This window comes from Eptesicus fuscus, chromosome 2 (genome assembly GCF_027574615.1).
Source record: "Eptesicus fuscus isolate TK198812 chromosome 2, DD_ASM_mEF_20220401, whole genome shotgun sequence".
Lineage (NCBI taxonomy): Eukaryota > Metazoa > Chordata > Mammalia > Chiroptera > Vespertilionidae > Eptesicus > Eptesicus fuscus.
Genome location: NC_072474.1, coordinates 59,837,253 through 59,860,919, shown reverse-complemented (window position 1 = coordinate 59,860,919; position 23,667 = coordinate 59,837,253). Strand labels below are relative to the sequence as shown.

The following is a 23,667-nucleotide window of genomic DNA, read 5'->3' as shown; positions in this document are numbered from 1 at the left end:
TTAGCATAATGCTCTCCAGGTCCACCCAAGCTGTTGCAAATGATAAGAGCTCTTTCTTTTTTACAGCAGTGTAGTATTCCATTGTGTAGATGTACCATAGTTTTTTAATCCACTCATCTGCTGATGGGCAATTAGGCTGTTTCCAAATCTTAGCTATTATAAATTGTGCTGCTATGAATATAAGGGTGCATATATTCTTTCTGGTTGGTGTTTCTGATTTTTAAAAAAGAAAATATATTATTGGTGTTTTAGAAAGCTTATTTTGACCATAGTGTGTAAAACAGATTGGAGAGGAAGATGTAAAGATATCCTTGTAAATAATAGTGAGACAAGAGTAGCCTCAAGTAATAAAACTTATAGTAGAGGTGGATATACGTAAGATTCAAGGAATATAGAACTGACAAGATACACTGATGTAGGGTGGTAAGGGACGGATAGAGACAAGGATGGCATCCAGATTTTTAGCATGAGCCACTAAACAAACAAACAAAAAGAAGAAGGCGGGGCAGTTGGGAAATTGAGATAATTTTGCAACTTCCAAGTGAAGATTTCCACAATAAGTTTTATATACAACCCTGAAGTGCAGGAGGAAAATCTGTGTATCTATATGTAAAAAAAGATAAGTAAGTGAAGTCATGGGAATCAAAAACATAATCCAGAGACAATCTGAAGAATAATGACAGATCCCTGAAAACATAAATATCTAAAAGACAGCTGGAGACCTCTCAGTATATATCTGAAGATACCCAAAACACTAATTTGAAAAAATGTATGCACCCTTATGTTCATTTCAGCCTATCTACAATACAGCCAATCTATGGAAGCAACCCAAATGCCCATCAATAGACAAGTGAATAAAAAAGCTGGACATACCGTATTTTCTGGCGTATAAGACAACTGGGTGTATAGAAGATTTTCCTGGGTTAAAAAGTCGTCTTATATGCCGGAAAATACGGTATATACAATAGATTGTATTACTCAGGCATAAAAAAAATAATGAAATTTTAGCATTTTCAACAGCATGGATGTACCTTATTTCATGCTAAGTGAAATAAGTCAGCCAGAGAAAGACAAATACCATATGACTTCACATATATGTGGAGCCTAAATAACAATATAAAGGAACAAACAAAACAGAAACAGACTCATAGATACAGAAAACAGACTGACGATTGCCAGTGGGGAAGAGGATTGGGGAACTAGGTGAAAAAGGTGAAGGGACTGAGAAGTACAGATTGGTAGTTACAAAATAGCCATGGGGATATAAAGTAGAGCACAGGAAATACAGTCAATAATCTATATAATAAAAGCCTAAATCACCTTTATGGCAGAATGACCAGAACTACTGGTTGCTATGATGCGCACTGACCATCAGGGGCAGATGCTCAATGCTGCCCCCTTATGGTCAGTGCTCTCCCACAGGAGGAGTGGCCACTCAGCCAGAAGCTGGGCTTATGGCTGGTGAGCACAGCAGCATTGGTGGGAACCTCTCCTGCCTCTGTGGCAGTGCTAAGGAGTAGCGAGCCAAGAGTGGTAAGGAGTGAGCAGGCAGGAGGTAAGGAGCAAGGGATCCTGGATTGCGAGAGGGATGTCCAACTTCCAGCTTAGGCCTGATCCCTCCGGAAGCTGGGTAGGGTAAGGAAAAGCCCAGAGGCAGACATCCCCCAAGGGATCCTGCTCTGGGAGAGTGTGCAAGCTGGGCTGAGGGACCCCCCTCCAGTGCACGAGTTTTGTGCACTGGGCCTCTAGTATTGTAATAACTATGGATGGTGTCAGTTGGGTACTGGAAATATCAGGGAGAACACTTTGAAAGGCATATGATTATCTAACCACTATGCTGTATATCTGAAACTAATATAAAACAATATTGAATGTAAATTATAATTGAAAAAAATTTAATGTTAAAAATATAAAAGGCAGCTGGAAAAAGGGTAGTACATAAAAGCAATTGAGAAATAGCAGGCAGGGAGGGAAGAAAAAAACAAAGATTGTAGCACCATGCATGTGGCAGGTAGGTAGAGTTTTTGCAAAAGGAGGAATCAGTCCATGGCACCTACTACTATAACCATCACCTAGGAAAGTGACTGAAAAGTGTTCATTCCAGTTAACAGGAAGAACTCATTGCTCAACCAGAATGAAGTCATTGGTAACCTTTATGAGACAAGTTTCCACAAAGTTATGGGGCCAAAGGCCGCATTTCAGTGGGTTGAAAAATGAATAGAAGTTGAAGAAATTGGGTCATTAAATGTTGACAACTCTTAAGAAACTTGGCTGTCAAGAGGAAGAGAGAAATATATAAGTAGCTGGGTGGGAGTGTATTTGAAGTGGGGTTTTTATTTCTTTGTTTTATGAAAGAGACTTGAAAATTAAATGCCAATGAAAGAAGGCCAACAGGGAGAAGTAGATGATAACATAGAGAAGTAAAGTCTCTGGGAAGGCAATAGAGAGATCCAACCAGGTTTAACTAATGAAGGTTTGGAAGGAGAAAAACAGATTTAGGATCTTTCCCTTGGAGATAGGAACCACATCCAGAGAATGGTCTGTAAGTACTCTGCTCTTAGATCAACTCTCTGCTAACAGCAGTGAATGTTCATCTTTGCCTCCTCTTTCAAAAAGGAAAAAAAAATTTGATGGATATCTCTCACTAATGTTCACCTGATGTCAGATTCTATGAGAACTGTCAGTCTCATGTAAATAACTATAGATGTGGTTTCCATGATTCCATATACAGTAATTTAAATAGATACAGGCCTTGCCTTCCAGAAACTCACAATAAAAAACAGATGACATGGACACATAGCCACCACCACCACTACCACACGAGGACACAATATTACAGTAAGAGAACATGATAGTTCTTAAATAAGAACTTATATTAGGTACAAGTTTAGTATTTGCTATTTCTGGCTATAGAATGCATGAACGTTTTGCTGGGAAGCTGGTTAGGGTAAGGAAAAGCGTTACTTGACTTTTATATAAACAGGAGAGGCCTGGGAGGGAAGAGAGGAGTGAGAGCTTGACTAGATTATAAACTCTGAGGGGGGGAAATATGTCTCTCTTTTTTAAAATCTTTAATTTATTTTTTCTTTTTATTGAATTTATTGGGGTGACACTGGTTAACAAAATTATATAATTTTCAGGTTTATGATTCTACATCATCTGTACACTGTACTGTGTGTTCATTATTCCAAGTCAAGTCTCCATTGGAATACTACTCAGCCATACAAAAGAAGGAAATCTTCTCCTTTGCGACAGCATGGATGCACCTGGAGAGTATTATGCTAAGTGAAATAAGCCAGTTAGAGAAAGATAAGTACCATATTTCACTCATATGTGGAATCTAATGAACTTACAAGCAAAATAGTGACAGGCTCATAGATGGGGAGAAGGCTAACAGCTGTTGAGGGTGGGGGAGGTGGAGGGATTGAACAAAAAAGAATAAAAAAGAGAAAAAAAATTCATGGACATGGATAACAGTGTGGAATACAGATTGGTGCAGCCACTGTAGAAAGCAGTATGGAATTACCTAAAAAAAATTAAAAATGGTATTGCCTTATGACCCAGCAATTCCACTTCTGGGAATTTATCTGAAGAAACCTGAAGCACTAATTCGAAAGAATATATGCACCCCTATATTCATTGCAGTGGTATTTACCATAGCCAAGGTTTGGAAGCAGCCCAAATATCCATCAGTAGATGAGTGCATAAAAAAATCTGTCTCTTGTTTCCTCCACCACCCGGGCTTGCAAGGGCTTAATTTGTGATAACAATTGACTGACTATATAAAGTCCTAAATCCAGAGAGTTATTGATAGAAAAACTAGGCAAACATTGAACAAGTAAGCCTGTATGGAAGGCAAATGTATACTGCAACTCAGAGTAGGGGTGTAAAACCTTAGACTGGCTAGAAAAGGTTTCCAGTGATGGGCTTATCAAAGAGCAAGCAGGCTGATGGTGAGACATCTCAGGAGAAGAATACTGTAGAGGTGAGGATTGATGCCCAACCTTTGGGCTTCAGAGAGAAAAAGTGGATGTAGAAGGCATGGAAGAAACTGTATAAGGGTTTATTAATAAATAGAATGTTGGTATAGCCAAGATTTTAGCATTTTTTTCTGATAAATAAGAGGAAATTTTGTCATTTATTCCATAAAATTCTTGATTATTGCAGTTTCCATTAAGATCTGCAAAATGTTTTAAAGTGTCTATATTTTTGACTTGACTATTTATAAGTCTTCTATAGAGCATATTGAAATGTATTCTCACAGGCAGGAAGTAATAAATAATATTGGAAAGGAAAGCTGGGGTCAGATGTTTTAGGTTGAGAAAATTAAGCTAGTAAATGACAGCACCAGGACTTCACCTCAATATTTTATTCTAAATCCTGTCATCACAGAATTGTTTAGAAGGGGAGATAGGCAACCTGCCCATGATTATAATGTTACTATTGTAACATGGCAAGAAGTAATGAGGACTTGAACAAACAGAGGCAACAAGAAAGAAGGGAGAAAGTTGGATTCCAAAGAAACTGTAGAGGTGGTATTAATAGGGTTTGACGACTGAGTACATGTGGCAGGTAAGAAAGAGGGATAGATCTCGAGTGTGAGTGTTTTCTCCAGAAATGACTTATCGCAAAGCGCAACTTGGTTGTGGCATGCCACTGAGACAAATGTGTATTCAAATGCCATCTAGGAGAACTAACCCATGACAACATGCTTAAATAAACATGACAATTATGATAATGAGATTGCAACAAAAAAAATGTTGTTGGGACAGCCTTTGATTATAGAAAAAGCAGAATCAGTAAAGATCTGTGGCTTTCTCTCTCTAGCACTACTCCTTAGAAAGAATGTTCCAATGATTAGGCATGAATAAATCTAGTCAATTTATAGGTAGAGCTTGATTGGATTAGCTAGAGGGTTGTTAGTAAGGATATATCAGGCTTAAATAAATTACAGAAAATAAAAGGTTATAGAATATTAAAAATTGAAAAACTTTTGGAGATCACTTAGTTCAATCATTTCATTAAAAAACTATAAGTTATTTCAAACATATACAAAGTAAAAGCATAGTATCATGAATCCCCATTAAACGATTACCGATTTAATTATTATTAATTTATGGCCAATCTTGTTTCATCTTTCCCCACCCCAGATAATTGTTTCATCTATAAATATTGTAGTATTGTGGCAGGATAGTAAGAAGCTAGGAAAGTTCCTGGACAAGTGAAATAGGAAAACTGAAACAAAAAAATTAAACAAAGCCAAACAGTTTGGGCAGCTTGCAGCCCGCTTGTAAATCACAAGACTTTATCTTCCCCAACTAAGGACACCCTGAGAGCAAATGGTGAACCACTCCTCCCTAACCAGAGGATACAGGACAGTGGGGGTGGGGAGTGGGGGGAGAGAAGGGGGAACTTTATCTCATTCATTGAACCAAGAAGTCAGAAGTTTTGGGACTTGCCAAGATAACAAAGAAATTGCCAAATGTTCTCATAAATTCCGGGAAAAGGCACAACAAAGTAAAAGGGGGACCTTGAAATCAAGTTTGTTACCCAAGATATCTGGCAGAAGAACCTTGAAACTTGTAGACAGAAAAGTATAAAATCCCTAAACCTTTACCAGGTTTGATGCTCAGACTAGCTGGGTGCCCACCTGTGCTATATGCCAAGTGTATTTTTAACAAATTTGTCTGCCTTGCTTCCTTAATAAATTCAGTTGCTTTGCTATAATGCTGCTGTCTGTCACTCATCTGAAATCTATCTTATGAGAGGAGGGGACAGCCCTCTCCCTCCAACTCAGGCAGTTGTCTGCTAACAGTATGAATCTCTAAAAGGTAAGAATTCTGTTCGAAAACATAATAATATCATCATATCTACAAAATTAACATAATTTATCAATACTATAAAATATTTGAACAGCAGTCAACATTTCTCCAATTATTTCATAATTTCTCTGGATATGTCCCCGAGGTCATTTTAATCTATTGTTTCCTTTTTTTTAAATTTTTTTTCTCCTGCTAATAAAATCGAAAAATAGAAGCCAGATACTATGTCTTACAAGGTTTCCCACATTCTGGATTTTGCTGAATGCATCCCAGTGGTGTCATTTCACTCATCCTTGTGTTCCCTGTAATTCCTCTAACCAGAGGCATCATCGGATTCAAGTTTGATTGTTTGGCAAGAATGTATCACGGGTGATGGAGGCACACAATGGCTGCTTCTTTTCTGGTGTGAAAACTGCTTATTTTTAAAAGATGAATTAAATCGAAGCCTTGGGGTGGGTAAGTGGTTAACATAGCAGTAGAACCAAGAGCAAAACCCCAGTCTTATGGTAGTCAGAACGCTACGCCTTTCGTTATATAACAAACTGTTAACCATTTGCTGAGTGATTATAGTACACCAATTACTCTGCTAGGTTTGTGTGAGATAGGACCCCAGCATTCATAAAATTACCCGAGCCACAAATCCAGAATAGATCCTAGGCTTCTCCACTTTCCTTACTGTTATTAAATCCTATTAATTTTATTTATTTGACATCTCTCAGTTGTTGAATGCTTTCCATCCCCACTGCTACTGCTTTAGTTCAGACCTTTATCATTGCTTTTTAAAATGATAAAGGTCTGAATAGCTTCTGGAAGCTCCTCTCCTTCATAACGATACTGCGTTTTTTAGCCCAGTTCTGACTTGCAAACAAAATATTGTTTTCAAGCTGCAATATTAAATATATTATTATTCTGCTTTAACCCTTCAGTATTCCTCATTTCCATGATGGAGTCCATACTGCTTAGTGCAACCTATAGCCCCATTCCATCCGCTAGTCTTTGCCTATCCAATCACTGTCATTAGTCACTACTTTCACTCACTCTATTCCAATCTATTGAATTAACAAAGGTTTCTGAATGTGCCAATAAGGACATGTAGTGATTAAAAGTAGACTCTAGAATTTGATCCCTAGATTCTCCCATTTATTAACTGTGAAACCCAGGGTATACTTGCCATCACTGTGACTCACGTACCTCACCTATCAAATGGGAATCATTTCATAGACATTTTCTCTGTGTGTGTGAAGGATAAGTGAAATAGTCCAAGTGAAAGAAATAGCATGAAAGCACTCAGCAAATGCTAGGTGGTGCTTATGTTGTTCATACATTTCCATGCCTTTTAAACCCATTCCCAAGAATGCTTTCCTAGCATTTGATAACCTAGCAAATTCCTATTCTGAAGTCAGGACTCAGCTCCACTGCTCTTTTGTCATTTAGAATTAAACCTCCCCGTTTCTGCAGCAAAATATCTTGTAGGTAGTTTGATTGCTGTGTCCTAGGACTGTAAGTCTGTCTCTCTGCATAACAGTAAACATCTTAAAGACGGGGACCAGATCTTTCTTATATTTGACTCTCTATGTCCTGGTACATTGAGTCTCCATTACCCTGGTTCAGGACAATAAGTGGAAGGCTCAATAATTTACAGTTTGGTAAGCTGACCAAACTTGATGGGGCTGAATGAAATCAAAAGGGCCTATCTAAATTCTTTTTCTATGAGTCTATATTTTCCAGGAAACTTTCTGAAATAAAAGATGATTTACTCAAAACATCTGTGTCAGGTTAGTAAGAAGCTAGCAATATTCCTTGGCAAGAGGAATGAGGAAATTGAGACAGATAGTTAAACAAATGGTTGAGCAATTAACAGACAGCTAATAAATTGCAAGATTTTATCTTCCCTAACCAAGGACATCTAGGAGCAAATGGTTTACATCTCTCCTCTCCAACCAGAGAGTGAGTAGCTTAAATCACCCTAGTAAGGGAGACAGATAACAGAGACCCAATTGTTGTCATCAGTGCCAGCCAAACCCCAGAATGGATGAAGTCAGGGGAACAAATAACACAAAAACCAATTAGAACCAGACAAATCCAAGATAAAAATAAAGCTGACCAGAAAATTATCCCAACCGCCACCCTCTCCCATATGCTCATTTTGATTCATCAGCCTATTAAAGGACACACGTGGAAAGCTGATGACTATTCTGTTGAGACTTGACCCTGAAACCTCCCCTAAAATTCCTGCCTTTAGAAAACAGATAAAAACTCTTAAGACAAAGGATGCTCTCCCTTGAGCATGCATGTCCCCTCCTTCTTTGATTTCTTTCTCTTAAGCTCTAAGGGTTCCCAAGAGACTTGATACCAGGGAGCATCAGGCAGCAGCACTTCATCCTGGGCTAACCCCCTGAACCTGTCTCCAAGGGCCCTCCTTTTGCCTCTGTAACTTGTTTCCTGAGTCCATGCAGCCCAGCGTGGCTCACTTCTGTTTCTATGACTTTCATTCTGAAAGAGCCAAGGCAGGCCCTGGTCAGTGTGGCTTTGTTGGTTGGAGCAATATCCAATATATCAATAGGTTTCGGTTTGATTCCTGCTTGGGGCACATTACTGGGTTGGCTGGTTCAATCTCCCATCAAGGCATGTATGGAGAGCAGACAATCAGTGGTCTCTCTCACATCAATGTCTCTCTCTCTCTCTCTCTCTCTCTCTCTCTCTCTCTCTCTCATCAATAAGCATATCCTTGGGTGAGGATTAAAAAAAAAAAAAAAGAACCAAGACAACTCCACCTAGGCTCACTCCTATTGCTGTGATCTTGCCTCTTCTATCCTAAGCCCTTCCTTTGTTTCACTGTCCCTAGCTTTAATAAGCATATTCTCAAAATCACCTTGACTCATGTCTTGAAATCTTTCCTGCATGAAGTCAAGAACCTACACATTCCAGACTGTGCTGGGGAAGACCTGCCTCATCCCAGTCCCATCCCATCTAACAAGGTGACTGGCACATACTTAAAAATGATATTTATTGCCTGGCTGGAGTGACTCACTTGGTTGAGTGTTGTCCTGTGCATCAAAAGGTTGCTGGTTCGATTCCCAATCAGAGCACATACTTAGGTTGTGCGTTCCATCCTTTGTAGGGTAAGTATGGAAGGCAAAAAACCAATCGATGTTTTCTCTCACATTGAAGTTTCTCTCTCTCTCTCTCTCTCTCTCTCTCTCTCTCTCTCTCTCTCTCTCTCTTTCCTTGGGTGAGGATTTAAATATATATATATCTCCTATATAATAAAAGGCTAATATGCAAATAGACAAGACAGTGGAATGACTGGTCACTATGATGCACACTGACCACTAGGGGGCAGATGCTCAACACAGGAGCTGCCCCCTGGTGGTCAGTGCACTCCCACAGGGTGAGCGCTGCTCAGTCAGAAACTGGGCTCATGTCTGGCAAGTGCAGTGGTGGTGGTGAGAGCCTCTCCTGCTTCTGCAGAAGCACTAAGGATGTGCCACTACTGGCTTAGGCCCGCTCCCTGTGGGAAGTGGGCCTAAGCCGTCAGTCGGACATCCCTTGAGGGCTCCTGGACTGTGAGAGGGCACAGACTGGGCTGAGAGACCCCCCTCCCAAGTGCACGAATTTTGTGCACCAGGCATCTAATAGTATATATATATATATATAAATACTCAATATTAATATATATATTAATTTTTGGTTTCTCAGGTAGAATAAAATTACTTGGGGAAGAATAAAATTACTGGACAAGGAGAATATATAAGCTATTTAACTAAATTTCCGTTTGAAAATTAAAAACATTAGCACTTTAGTTTATCAATTAGTCCTTTGTGTGTTCAGTTTTCATGAATCATTTCAGTAACAACTGATCACATTTGCCAGCTTTAATCCTATTTTTCTATATACATAAAACATTAAGTAGGAAAATGAACAGAAAAACTATACAGAAGCCCAAGGAAAAAAATTTTGGTTACATTGCTTCTGCAATAAGAAAGGACCATATAAATAACTAATCTAAGAGGTTTATTTTACAAAACAAAAACTGAAACCTTCCTATCAATAGGATGATCCTTAAAAGTTTAAACTTTGATACTCAGTGAAATTTTAGCAAATATATCTTATAAATCCTGACATTTAATTATATTGATATTTAACTCATGAAGCAGTGAAGCATATTTCAGGAAAATATAAGATAATATAAAATATTGTTATTCAGCTCTTTATTATTTAATTGTTTTTACTAAACTAATAATGTAGGACTGTATTTGATGACTAAGTGTTTTTTCCTTTCAACATAGTAAACACTTGTATAATTATGACATTTTTAAATGGTTAAATGTTTTGCTATTTTCATTCAAATCCAGTATATTATATATATTCAGAAGGCAAACTATTCATCTTCATCTAACCCTTCAATTAAATTCCACAATGCAAACTTCTTGGCACTAGAACTATGTTTCATGTTTATTCAACTGAGCCTGTGTCTTGAAAAAGTGTTGATGTTTGGGGGTTTTCTGGTGAGAATCCACATTCTGACATCACCTTGACCGTGACAGTGATTGGCTGTTGGAAGGCAAAGAAGAGTTTATAGCCAGCAAGGGCAAGTGAATGAGTGAGTGAGAGAGCAGAGGAAATACTCAATCTGTGTCACTCACTCCTGTGAGCCTGCCTCTTCATTCCAGGACTGCAAACGGGTAAGATTTAATATGACAGCTTCATTATCCTAAAAATCAAACAGTCCATGTTTTACGTTTCTGGACTTGGCTTTAAATTTTTTAATTTAAAAATGTTGATATTATTGAACTGTATAGAATGACTATGTAATTTAATACTTGTTTACCATTAAATTAGTACCTCAGATTTTAGATTTTTTTCCAAAAAGACTGAGCTTATTAACTAGACAATTATGCTTCCTACTTTCTCTCTCTGCATCTCATAGATAAGTGTTTATTTCCTCATTCTGAGACATTCAAGACAACCTGAGTGAATTCTATTTTTCATTTGCAAGTCTGCCTCGTTGTATGCAGACCACCCCATAAATTATGCCTAATTAGCATTTCCATTATATAAAATCTTTTCAATACATTATACATTCAGTTTCAAAGTGTTACTATCCTATAGCTCTGAAATCAGCATGGAAAAATGTTTAGTACTAGAGAAATAGGTGATATTGGTGGTTTATTGTACTTTTCCCAATAAAAACTTGTACTTTTCCCAATAAAAACTTGTAATCAGAGTCACAAAACTATCCTTTAAGAATATTTAAATTGTTGTCTGGGTTATTATGGTCAATATAGAGGTCTTTGCTTTTGCTAAATCACAAAGTAAATAAAATGAGATTTATGTAGGCAGCCCATTGCTACCTACCTGAATCACTCGGTTCTTTTCATATTACCCCTGCTATGTTTTCATCTAGTTATTTTTATGGTTTGTTCTAAGAAATTTATGTAATAAAAACTCTTTCTACAGTCCTATGTATTTAACTTTTTATCTCTTTAAGATATTATTATTATCCCAACTCTTTTCCATAAAGCTGCAAAGCTGCAGAACAACAATCTTTCTGTTTTTTGTTGTTTTTGTGTGTTTTTTTGTTCGGGGGGGGGGGCGACAGAGGTGGGGGCTGGATTATAGCTGGCAAAGTTCAAAGTATTATTCAGAGCACCCCAAGAACAATGCAAGCTTCTTAAACAGATGAACCCCCTTCAGGGGCAAGACCTCTTTATCCAGTGTGACCACCAAGAACTTTTACTGAAGTAGGAGGACTGTGAGGAAATGTGTAGGCATCAAAATCAAAGACCCACTCTGCCACAAATAGAATGTGGCTAAGGACCCAACAAGCTTCTTCAGGCCTCAAACCTTTCCTGATGTAATGTTTGTTTTTAGCGTGAGAGACTCAGAATGGATGCAATAAATCTTGTGAATGGTGACAAAATGCAAAATCAACCTCCATGGTACAGTACATACATGGGTCTTATACATTTTAAATGTAACTTTTCCAAGTGTGTTTATGGGGAAATTGCCATCACCATTACATATTGCTTCTACAATGTAGCAAAGCTGTCACTCTGATAGAGAAAGCACTCACGGTTAAATGTGTATGTCAGTGCAGGTGGGTGGGTGTTAGGAGACTGTCAGCTAACTTGATACACCCTCTATTAAACTGGATTTTATCAAATACAATAAAATTAAGATAGGACTTCACTAACTCTCTTCCCTTTACTTAAGAGGATTCCATGTGGAACTGAAATCTTTGTATGGCTACAAACCCCAAGACTGTTCAGGAACTATTCCCACTCTGAGAGTGGCATCTTCAATTCTTCCCTGACCCTGGAAAACCCCTGATCTACCCCATCACAGACTCCCATACTAGTGACGGAAAGCTTAAAAGGAGCTGGAGAAAAACCTAATTTAAGGACATTTGCCCCTGACATTTTAAGGTGAAACTCTGATGAACTCTTCCCGTAGAAACATCCTTAGACATGGCTATTGGTGCAACATGCCATGAGAACAGTATTTCACATATTATGGATCACTACACACACACACACACACACACACACACACACACACACACACACACACAAATACCAAGTATTCTAGAATATTCATAGGAAAATGGTCTCAATTTTACAAATGACATTTTAGTTCAAAAGCTACATAGAAGTTGGAAACACCTGTAGAATCATTGGCATAAAAACAATCATTTAAATGTATTCTATGTTTGCTTTGTTTTTAATTATAAAGAAAAGAAACAGATCCCATAACCACACTAACAATTCAATTCACTTAGCTGGTACTCCTGTGTCAGTGATATTAGGAGGCCTCTGAGCCCCAATGTGCCGTATGCTAAGTGTTCACAGCCTTTGAGGTGATGAGATGGTCTTCTAGTGACAGATCATAGCAGATAGGTTAAGACCAAATATGGAACTCAAGATTATTTACAGGTGGGTAAATTCAGTCTTCTATCCCTTAAATAAGAGGAACAATTTTTAAACAAAAGCAGAAATTTGGTCATAATTACTCAAAACTATAATTGGGGAGAAATAAAAACAAATTAAATACTTCATCATCTAGTATGAGCAAAAAAATGCACTTTTATTTTTAATATTTGTTAACTTTACCACTTCATTAATTCCAGAGGCAATCACCAAAATGAAGACTGCTTTAATTTTGCTCAGCATTTTGGGAATGGCCTGTGCTTTCTCAGTAAGTTCTCTATTAAAAACCTATATTTATTTCCATTTTTATCTTTTTTTATGTCAAAGAGAGGATATGTAATAATTAAATATTTTTTAAACAGATGAAAAATTTTCACCGAAGAGCCAAATTAGAGGATTCTGAAGAAAATGGGGTAATTAATTTTAGCATACTTCCTTGGCCTGACTACACTTACTGTGGATGTATTTGCAATTAAACATGAATATAATAACATTTGTTTTGTTTATGCAGGTTTTTAAGTACCTACCACGGTATTATCTTTACAAGCATGCCTACTTTTATCCTCCTCTAAAACGATTTCCAGTTCAGGTAAGTATAAAAACTAATTTTTATTTTTACCCATTTCAATTGAAAGAGAATCAAATTTAACTATGTAACACTGAATTAAACTCTCACTGAAACTCAGCCAGAAAGATCACTTACTACAAAAAGTTTGTTTTTAACATAATAAAATAAAATTTATCCTCAGTTCTCTTTTAAAGCAGTGATATACCAAACAGAGTAAAATCATTCGGGTCCAGTCTAGAATACAGTAAAAGCAAATACCTTGACATATTGAATTCAGGTATTTTGGCTAACTCACTGACAAAAGTGGACAATTTCATCAGTTGTTCATAAGTAAGTCAATGAAAAGGCATTAATCATTATGTTATAGTTAATTCAATACCGTCATAGAGTTATTTTGCATCCAATAATTTTAGAATCCTTTAATTGGTAGAAAAAAATGACTTTATAAACAGTAGAGACCATTTAAAAAGAAATTTTTGATAATCAATGGTGAGTGTTGAGGATTTTTTTAACCTTTGACCTGTGTAGGTCACTGGAGCAATAAATATGTCCCACACTGGAGCATAATTATTGTAATGACTCAAGAACTGCAGAGGAAAGAGAGAAATTCATGAAGTAAACCAGCATGCTCATGAGAAAAACAAAACATTCTTGAAAACAAAAAGAAAAATAGCCAAACTAAAAATAAAAAGTTTCTATTTTTATTGGATTACCTGTGAAGAGGGCCTTTGAAAACTGGAGGGTGTGGTGTTGATTTTAAATACACAACAAACCAGAATTGCACTATTTTTATTCCTATACAGTTGGCTTGAGGGTACCAATTATGCACCATTTGACTCAGGACTCCTGAGACACTAAAAGCAGTCAATATGCTGAAAACAATGCCTCAGCACAGTGGCTTGGCACAGCATTCTACCATATGTTGGGCCAACCCATCTCTAACTCATACAATGATAGGAAGTGATCATTTTAAAGTATTTCTAGCACCATAATAATTATAGGGAATGTGTGTGGACAAAGAAATATGAACACAAATGAGACAAGAGCTGTGGGTTTTCAGAATTGTCTTCCATTCTTTGGTTCACCTCAAGCCCATAAATAAACATTGTTCATTTGAAAGTTTGCTTCGTTTTCTTTCTTAAATAAAACAGAAATGATAATAAATTCAACTTTCTGAGTAGCTCCTCAACTTCCTAAAATATCAGGTACTTAAAGATATTCACACCTAGAAATTTATATATACGGTCCAATTAAAATATCTGTACTGAAATTATATTAGGAGAAGTTTTATTTTTCATCAAAAGACTCTAAATATATCTTTAATATACAAAATTTCCACAAATTATCTGCAGATTGGTCCATCTCAACTAATTGAGAATATGTAAGTAAGATAGTTGATTTTTTAAAAAGAATCCAATAAAATATACCTCCCAATTTAACATTCTTACATAGTATTTATGATATACTCTTCTATTTTGCAGTTTGACTATCAAGACTTTTTTTACATGTCTACTTATATATTTTTCATAGTTCTTTATTATTTATTCTTTTAAGTCTATTAAGTATTTAGTGCCCAGATTTTCACTCCACAATGGATTCAGCTGTATTGACTTTGAAATTTGTGTTTTATTTAAACAAATCTGTTTATATATAACTATTTCTAAAATACCAACTTGTATGAAATATTCTATAGTGATTGCAAAGCTATTAACAGTCTACCATATCTTATCTATTGGTCGCGCTATAAAAATCAAAGTATAAATAAAGTCACATCTTAAGCATTTTTAATTGAGGAAATTGCTTTTTTATGATTCAATTGATATTTGATTAGTGTGTAAACACTTAGAGGGCAGGAACATTATCTTATACATCTTACTAGGGGCTCGGTGCACGAAATTTGTGCACTCGGGGTGGGGCGTTCCCTCAGCTCGGCCTGCACCCTCTCACAGTCCAAGAGCCCTCAGGGGATGTCCAACTGATGGCTTAGGCCCGCTCCCCACAGTTGGACATCCTTAGCACTGCTGCAGAGGTGGGAGAGGCTCCTGCCACTGCTGTGCTTGCCAGCCATGAGCCGGGCTTCTGGCTGAGTGGCACTCCCCCTGTGGGAGCACACTGACCACCAGGGGGCAGCTCCTGTGTTGAGCAAGATCAAGCCAAAACCGGCTCTCCGACATCTCCCGAGGGGTCTCTGATTGCGAGAGGGTGCAGGCCAGGCTGAGGGACCCCACTGGTGCACCATCAGGGCTGGGGAGGGATGTGGGAGGTTGTCATCCAGGGAGAAACCACGAGAGTGTTCCAGGGTGTGTCCGGCCAGTCTCAGTCCTGATTGGCCGGACCCCAGCAGCAAGCTAATCTACTGGTCGGAGCATCTGCCCCCTGGTGGTCAGTGCACATCATAGTGACTGGTCAACCGGTAGACTGTCTGCCCTCTGGTGGTCAGTGCACGTCATAGCAAGTGGTTGAGTGGCCTTAGCATATCATTAGCATATTATGTTTTGATTGGTTGAACGGACAACTGCGCAACTGAACACTTAGCATATTAGGCTTTTATTATATAGGATATTGAACTCATCTCAGCTATCACAGTGCTCAATACAGGCAAACTGTCCATATTTCCAACCTCATCTCTTGTTATGACCCTCATTCTCAGTACAATGCCTGGAATATATACTTGGGGATTGAATAGATGGAGTGATATACGTTAGAAGGAGTAATGGTTAAAAAAAAGTATATATATATATATATATATATATATATATATATATACACACACACACACACACACACACACACACACACACACACACACACACTTTTGGAAAATCCATAGGATTTAGTGACAAATTGTAATAGGAATAAATGAAAGATAGGAAATGAAGGAAAAGCCCAGGATTCAAGGCATTACATTCAGTTTCACAATTGTTCTCACTGTAGATATTAATTGAAGAGGATGTGGTTGGAGTAGGAAGAAAGCTAGACATGAGAAAGTTTGGAAAATGATGAAATGCTCCCACTGAAGCAAAATATGCTGCCCTCTCTATATAATTTAACAAATAAAAGTAGTTCAAATATAATATCTTTCTTTATTTACTCTCTGGGCTGGGAAAGGAACAACCATTAAGGTCATGGCAGTGGAAGAGCAGGTCTAATTATTCTCTTTTCCACCAAGGTTATTCTTGGCTCAAGGGGACAAGCATTCCCTTTCCTTGGGTGGAAGGTGTGGCCACCTGAGGAATAAGCCCAGCAGGATGGCCCCGAGTAGGACTGGATCTGGACTGTTTCCTAAAATCTGATTTCTAACCTGGAGGTTCTTCTGCAGCTATATTTTCTAAGGCCCATGGAATTTAACTGAGTCAGAATCAAAATTAACATTTGCAAAGTAGAAAATGACAGAATCCTAAGTCGGGTATCCATTTGTGTACCTGCTGCCATTAAAAGTTGTGACACAGAAAGAAGGAAACTTCAATTGGATTAAAACTGGGAGAAAGATGAAGAATTGTCTTAAAGGCTCTGAAAGCAAAAGTTTAGATTTGCATTTTCCTGTAAACAGTAGCCCAAAGCTCGTTAATTTATAATTATATTTGTATACCAGATTCCTTGGTTCAATTTATTCTCATTTGATATTGAGCTCATAGAGGGATGGTACTCTAAAATCTTATAAATGAATTAATTTTTCTCTTACATAACTTTCAGTATACAGGGTAGCCAAAGTAGGTTTATAGCTGTGAGTATGCAAAAGAGAGTATTCTTATATTATTATTTATTTATTGTTATGGTATTTTTATATTACAACTATAAACCTACTTTTTCCCATCCCTGTATACTAGTACATATTACAATTTTAGGTATTAGTTTTAGATAGAAAGATATTAAAAATTATATGCAAATTTTATTTCAAGTCAAATTCTAATTTAAACTCACCAGGAAAACAAATTACTTAAGAGAATCATTTTATAATAAACCTAATCATCATTTTATTAATATTTTATAAATAAAATGAAATAATGTGATCTATGCCTAGCCCAAGATTTTCCTTGAACTGGTTGATGTCACAACCATTCTGGGCTTCAGATTCCTTCTTTGTAAAAAAGAGAAATTGGACCAGATAATCCTCTTGGTCTCTTAGAGCTAAGCAATTTTGTGATTCATTGCTCTAGTTTTTACATACAAAGTGTTTTTAACAGATTGTCTGTGCTTTGAGGTTAAAAATGGAGTATCTCATACATATCTTGATCATTGAAAAATACCTTTTCCTCTCTAACCTAATTTTATTTGTGCCCAATCTCCTCCTATCTTTTTCACGTTAGCACAAAAACTGTTCTAAGTAAATAAATGTAAATCTACATATATAATCACATGTGTATGAATTCATGTGTACATTTTTTTAGAACAGTGACTCATCTGAAGAAAATGGAGATGGTGATAGCTCAGAAGAGGAGGAAGAGGAAGAGGTAAGAAATGTCTGCAGTTTTTTTCATAACAAACCAGGCAGCACAAAAGCAAATAGGAAGCTAGTTTACTGTAGTAGAAACTCAGCAAACAGCCATGGCCAGCTTACCAACTGCCCACAGTCTTCTATTTTGGACAAGTAAAATGTTACTTAAATTAGAATAAACTAAAATGACCTATTTAAAACTATTGCAGTTTGGGGTTAAAGTGACCTGTACACAAAACCAAAAGTGCCCTCATTTTAAGTGGAAGAAGTCTGAATTCTGATAAAAATGAAAGAATTATTTATATTTAAGTGGATAGAACATGATGGTAAAAGACAAGTGTATAATAGCTATAAACTCAGTGAAATGCTTATTTTAATTACTAAACTTAATTTACTAAGTGAGTAGTAGATGAAAACTAATCTTATATCATCTGCACTACAGTGTTATTATGATTCATCAGCCTTTCTTGACCCACCAAAGTAGCATTGTTCTTTTTAATAGGATTTTCATGTCTTTTTTGATTAATGACAAAATTCATGTTTTTACAGAAATGCAAATACTCAAGATCTAAAAATGTCTTCCGATATTGTACTAAAAATCAGTATAGTCATGGCTAAAATTCACCTATATATCTTGGAAATTGTGCTAACATGCTTATAATTGACACTCTTCCCCAAGAAAATGTACTAATTAGGTACATTTTCCTGGGTTGTCAGTTATAGCAATCCACTGGTTTGGGAACCTTCTACGTTCAGGTATTCATAGGTGCTATTTATGAATGGACAATGACAATAAAAAATGGATCATGAATTAATGTCTGTTAATCTTGAAAACAAAACAGTGTAGGAACTTTAAAAATGACAAATAATTAGTTTAATTTTTTAAACTGTAAAACTAACATTTCCAGTACAGTAATTTACCCTACTAGCTTAAAGGAAGGCCTTAACAAGAATGCCAAGCCAGTACCAGGAAAAATGCCACCTACTAAATCCCACAAATTTCTGCCTGTATCCAACATAGTAATCTTACACAAGAACTAAGCTAGGATAATCCACTTAACTACAGCTGTTTGCTGTACAGTGATTGTAAAATTGCCTTGCCAGCTAGATTTCTCAACTAGATTATGTACCTTTTGGCTCTTCACTTGTAATGGTGGTTGGGGATGGAGGAAGAATAGGACTCCTTTACGACTCTGATGCAATCACACACACTCAAAAATTTGCCAACAACCTCTGAACATATATGATCTTCAAAGAAATTACCTTTAAACTCCCCATGACCCAGGAAACTTAGAGACCATAGGTTTCATTCCTCTTTAGGAAGAAATAGTGCAGTACTCTTTTCTGTATCTCCTTGTCTTGCGTAGCACCGTTTCTTATACATATATGGTGCCCAGTAATTTTTGGTGGTTTGGTTTTGAACCTTCAGAGGAATAAATGCTTCAAAGATCATTCACTAAAAGTTATCATTGAAAAGTGGATGAAAAAAAAAACTTGCAGTCTTCCATTCTAAAGAGATTCTACAAGCACTTTGCCCCTATTTCTTCCCTACAAGTTCATTGGCCATTCAGATTAAACACAGTCTCCAGGAATTGTATTCACATGAGAAGGTGTGTAGGTATATTTTCTACTTGGTAAACAAATATTTTTTCCACTTATAAACTATCCAATCTCAATAACTATAAAACCTCTGTTAAAATACAATATACTTAACACAATTATCATGAGTATGAAATTTCAGAAACTGAACACACAAGTGTAACCAGCACTCATATAAAAAAGCAGCACATGCTTTGAGCTCCATTCCATTCATTAACCAACTCCCACCAAGGGCAACTGCTATTTTGACTCCTAACAGATTGTTTTTAATCTTTCTGTGTATTGTATGCATATATGGAATCACACAGCAAATACTCTTTTGTGTGTGGCCTGTTCTACTTTCAACTTCAAAGACTGATTCCTATTGTTCTATAGTTGTAAATTATTCCTTCTCATTGTTAGTATTTCATTATGTTAATGTACCACAATGTATTATTCTTCTGTTTATGGGCATTTGGGTAGTTTCTATGAACATTCTAGTATTCCCTCTGGTGAACATATGCATTCATATGTGGTTGCCAATTTACCTGGAAGTGAAATTTCTAAATCAAAAGGCTATGCATATGTTCAACCTGAGTAGATTCAACTAAACAGGTGTATCAATGTGAACTCCCACTGTCAGTAGGAGGGTTCTCACCAACACTTTTTCTTTCAGTCATTTTAGCATTCTAGTGGGTTAATAATACTTTTTAAAGCACAAGTTACTGCTAATTTTTCTATCCAATTAGATATTTGAAGGCTAATGCCCATCAATAACAGACTGGTCTAATTTCCTTTTTAACTTATCATAGCAGGACATCCTCAAATAAAATATCTAGGAAAAGAAAGAGCGTTGTAGGAGAAAATGTAAATGTCCATAAATCAGGAGTTTGGGCCTATATTCATGACCCTGCCACTAATTAACTGCTGTCTATTGACCTCATATGAGACACTTATTCCATTGGACCTCAGAGTTTTCACCTGTGAAATGAGGGTACAGGACCCAACTTATATATCTTCTTACTCTAAGGATCATCCCTCCTCCACACCTGAAAGATTTTGTTTGTTGGATTAAAACGTAAACATGAAAAAGTAAATAAACAGTATGGTGTTTGTGGGCTATTTAACACAATTAGCTTGGAGGCTATTTTGGGGTTGACTCTAGTATTCTCAAGAGTTCACTGAAACAGTGGAATTTATAAATTTTCTGAAGCAAACATATTTATTTTTGTATTTAAATATCTTTTTATTGATTTTAGAGAGAGGAAGGGAGAGAGAGAGAGAGAGAGAGAGAGAGAGACAGAGAGAGAGAGAGAGAGATAAAAACATCAATGATGAGAGAATCATTGATGGGTTGCCTCCTTCATGCCCCCTACTGGGGATTGAGCCCACAACCTGAGCATGTGCCCTGACCAGGAATTGAACTAAGATCACTTGGTTCCTGGGTTGATGCTCAACCACTGAGCCACACCTGCCGAGCAAACATATTCTTTTTTAATAATAAGGCAGACTAAATCTGAGTTTTGTTTGTGTGTTTTTCAAGTCTTAAAATATAGGATCCCTAGTTAAAATAATCCTAATATCACAGTATCTTTAAAAATACATTAAAATAAATTCAATTTTCCAAGACTTAAAGTAAATAAATTTTATAGAAATGAATTCCTGATTTTTAATATTAGCTATGAAATATTTTGTGAAATTAACTCAATTAACAAACAGTTACCTAACAACATGGAGTAAAGGAAAAAGACTAAAATGTTAAGAGATTATAATAAGCATTCATTTGAGGAGAGGTAATTTTTAAAAAACATATTCATGCATAGCATAATATATTACTAAGGGTTTCTTGGAGTGTCTAGTTTCCTCATTGCACAGAAAAACTGATTGCATGTCAAATTCCTGACATCTTTTGAATACTGCATATGGCACAGAACTGGCTTACATATTGGCAGATAGATTTTGAATTAAATATATCCTTTTTATTTTAATAAACTTGAAAACTAATGAGATGTATTCACTTCTTTTGGTAATAAATAAGACATGTTATCAATTTGTTTGAAAGGAGTTGGTTTATATAAAAAAAATTCCCTTTGAAAAATATATGCTAGTTGTCATGTGGACAACTCAGATAAATTCTAACCATCATCAAAAACTTCAAAGGCTCAGCTTTTTGAGTTAGAAAGATATAGTTTCATCACTTACCATGAGAACTTAAGCAAGTTTTTTAGCTTTTCTGAGCTCAATTTCTTTTTCTAAAGAGTAAGAGTAATAATCCTACCTTAAAATGCTGCTATAAAGAACAAAAGAAAAATAGGTATAAAGTTCTCAGCTAATTTGTCAGCAAGTATAAGAGTTAATTTATTACCATGTTGTAGTAGTTTCTAATAAGAATTTTTAAATTTTAATTATTTAAATCAAATATTTTTAATCAACTTAAATTTAATCAACTGAAATTATATTACTTCAATTAATGAAAAAGACTTTAACTGTGGGACTTTAAGAGCCTAAATCCTGTATGTTGTGATACCATATAGAAAGATATGCTGAAATTTTTATACAAATATTTTTGAATTAATTAAATAGAATGTAAAAATATCTAAAACACACTATAGTGAGGTACATAGTATGTGGTAACTTTGAGTTGAGTTATAAAAAGTTAGAAGTGCAAATGGCATAAGAGGAAGCAGAATTGGGTGATGAGCTGGCTGAGGAATGCAAAGTTTTTTCCCCAACAGTGGTTCATGACTCCAACAAATCTTGAGTTATCTTCTGGCTAAAATAACTTTTTTTTTGCTTTGGACATTTCTACCAGGAGAATTCAAATGAAGAAGCAAACAATGAAGAGTCTAATGAAGATGAAGAATCCGAGGCTGAGAACTCCACCCTTTCTGCTACAACACCTGGCTATGGAGAGGAGACCACGCCTGGAACGGGAAATGTAGGCCTAGCTGCGATCCAACTTCCCAAGAAGGTAATAATTTATCCCAATGTTAAATATGACCTCATTCCTCCACTGAAGCCTTAGGTTATCCTGACACTATATACAGAGAACTCTGTATTGTCTTTTTAACTCACCGAGAAAGCAAGAGCAGATACAATATTCTGGTTTACAAATAAGGAAAGATCTTTTTCCATGCAAGTTCTCTTCCCATGTTATTACAGTGACTTTTATTTTATAACAGAAGGTTAAGGACAAGCATCTTAGCAATGGATTAAAGGTCTTGAGAGATGCCATTACATTTCAGGGAACAGGATTCAAGACAGAAAGTGAGTAGCAAAGCTATATAAAGCATCTCCCACAGAGAAAGTTCATTTATCAAGTACATTTTTCTCCTTCAAAACATAGAGACAAAGGTCCTAATTCTGAATTTTTAAAGTCCCCACCAATCTTTTGGTAAGTTAAATTGGCTTCAATTCAGAACAACACCTAGAATAAGGCTGTCAGTACAGTCTGTGTTGAATAAAGTGATGGCCTTTTTTACATTTTTTTCATGCCTAGATTTGGATTTTTTTCAAATTTTCCCTTCCAGGCTGGAGATGTAGGAAAGAAGGCTACAAAAAAGGAGGAAAGTGAAGAAGAAGAAGAAGAGGAGGAAGAGGAAGAGGAAGAAAATGAAAATGAAGAAAACGAAGCAGAAGTGGATGAAAATGGGCAAAGCGTAAATGGCACTAGCACCAACAGCACAGACGTAGAAAATGGCAATGGCAGCAGCGGCGGAGACAACGGAGAAGAAGAAGAGGAAGAAGAAAAGGCAGAAGGAACCACAGTGGCTGGAGAGCAGGACAATGGCGGGTTTGAACCCACCACTCCACCACAGGAGGCCTATGGGACCACCCCCCCACCACCGGGGGAAACCACTACCACTGAATATGAGGGCGAGTATGAACAAACAGGCACCAATGAATATGACAACGGATATGAAGTCTATGAAAATGAGAATGCGGAACCTCGAGGGGACAATTACCGAGCCTATGAGGATGAGTACAGCTACTATAAAGGGCGGGGCTATGACAGCTATGATGGTCAAAATTACTACTACCACCAGTGAAGGCCCAGCCCGGGGTGGATTCATCCATTTCGGTGTTGCATAGGGCTACAGTTTTCAATGTTCAACTCAGGAAGGTGCAATGTAACACATGTGCATATAATAATGTGGAATGGCGCTACTGTTCCAAAGTGATTTTCTGTAATTGCTTCTGCAAGTAATGGGCTTCATGCTGCTTTCCCCTGGTATGCTATTGAGAGGTCATTGTAGATCAGGGTCATGTGTCAAGTGGTAAACCAATCCATGAGGTCGAGTTCAATGGAATGTTTTTAAGTTGTGGTTCTGTAAG

The 23,667-nt window shown here is 36.7% G+C and overlaps 1 protein-coding gene across 1 annotated transcript; it reads left to right on the top strand.

Annotated features, from left to right (window-relative positions):
• The first annotated feature begins 12,965 nt into the window (after positions 1–12,965).
• Positions 12,966–23,381, top strand: IBSP (integrin binding sialoprotein). Its single transcript, XM_054723276.1, has 7 exons — positions 12,966–13,019; positions 13,114–13,164; positions 13,263–13,340; positions 14,061–14,063; positions 17,708–17,770; positions 22,145–22,303; positions 22,863–23,381. The coding sequence occupies exons 1-7, from the start codon at positions 12,966–12,968 to the stop codon at positions 23,379–23,381; spliced, it is 927 nt and encodes a 308-aa protein (XP_054579251.1).
• The last annotated feature ends 286 nt before the right edge of the window (positions 23,382–23,667 follow it).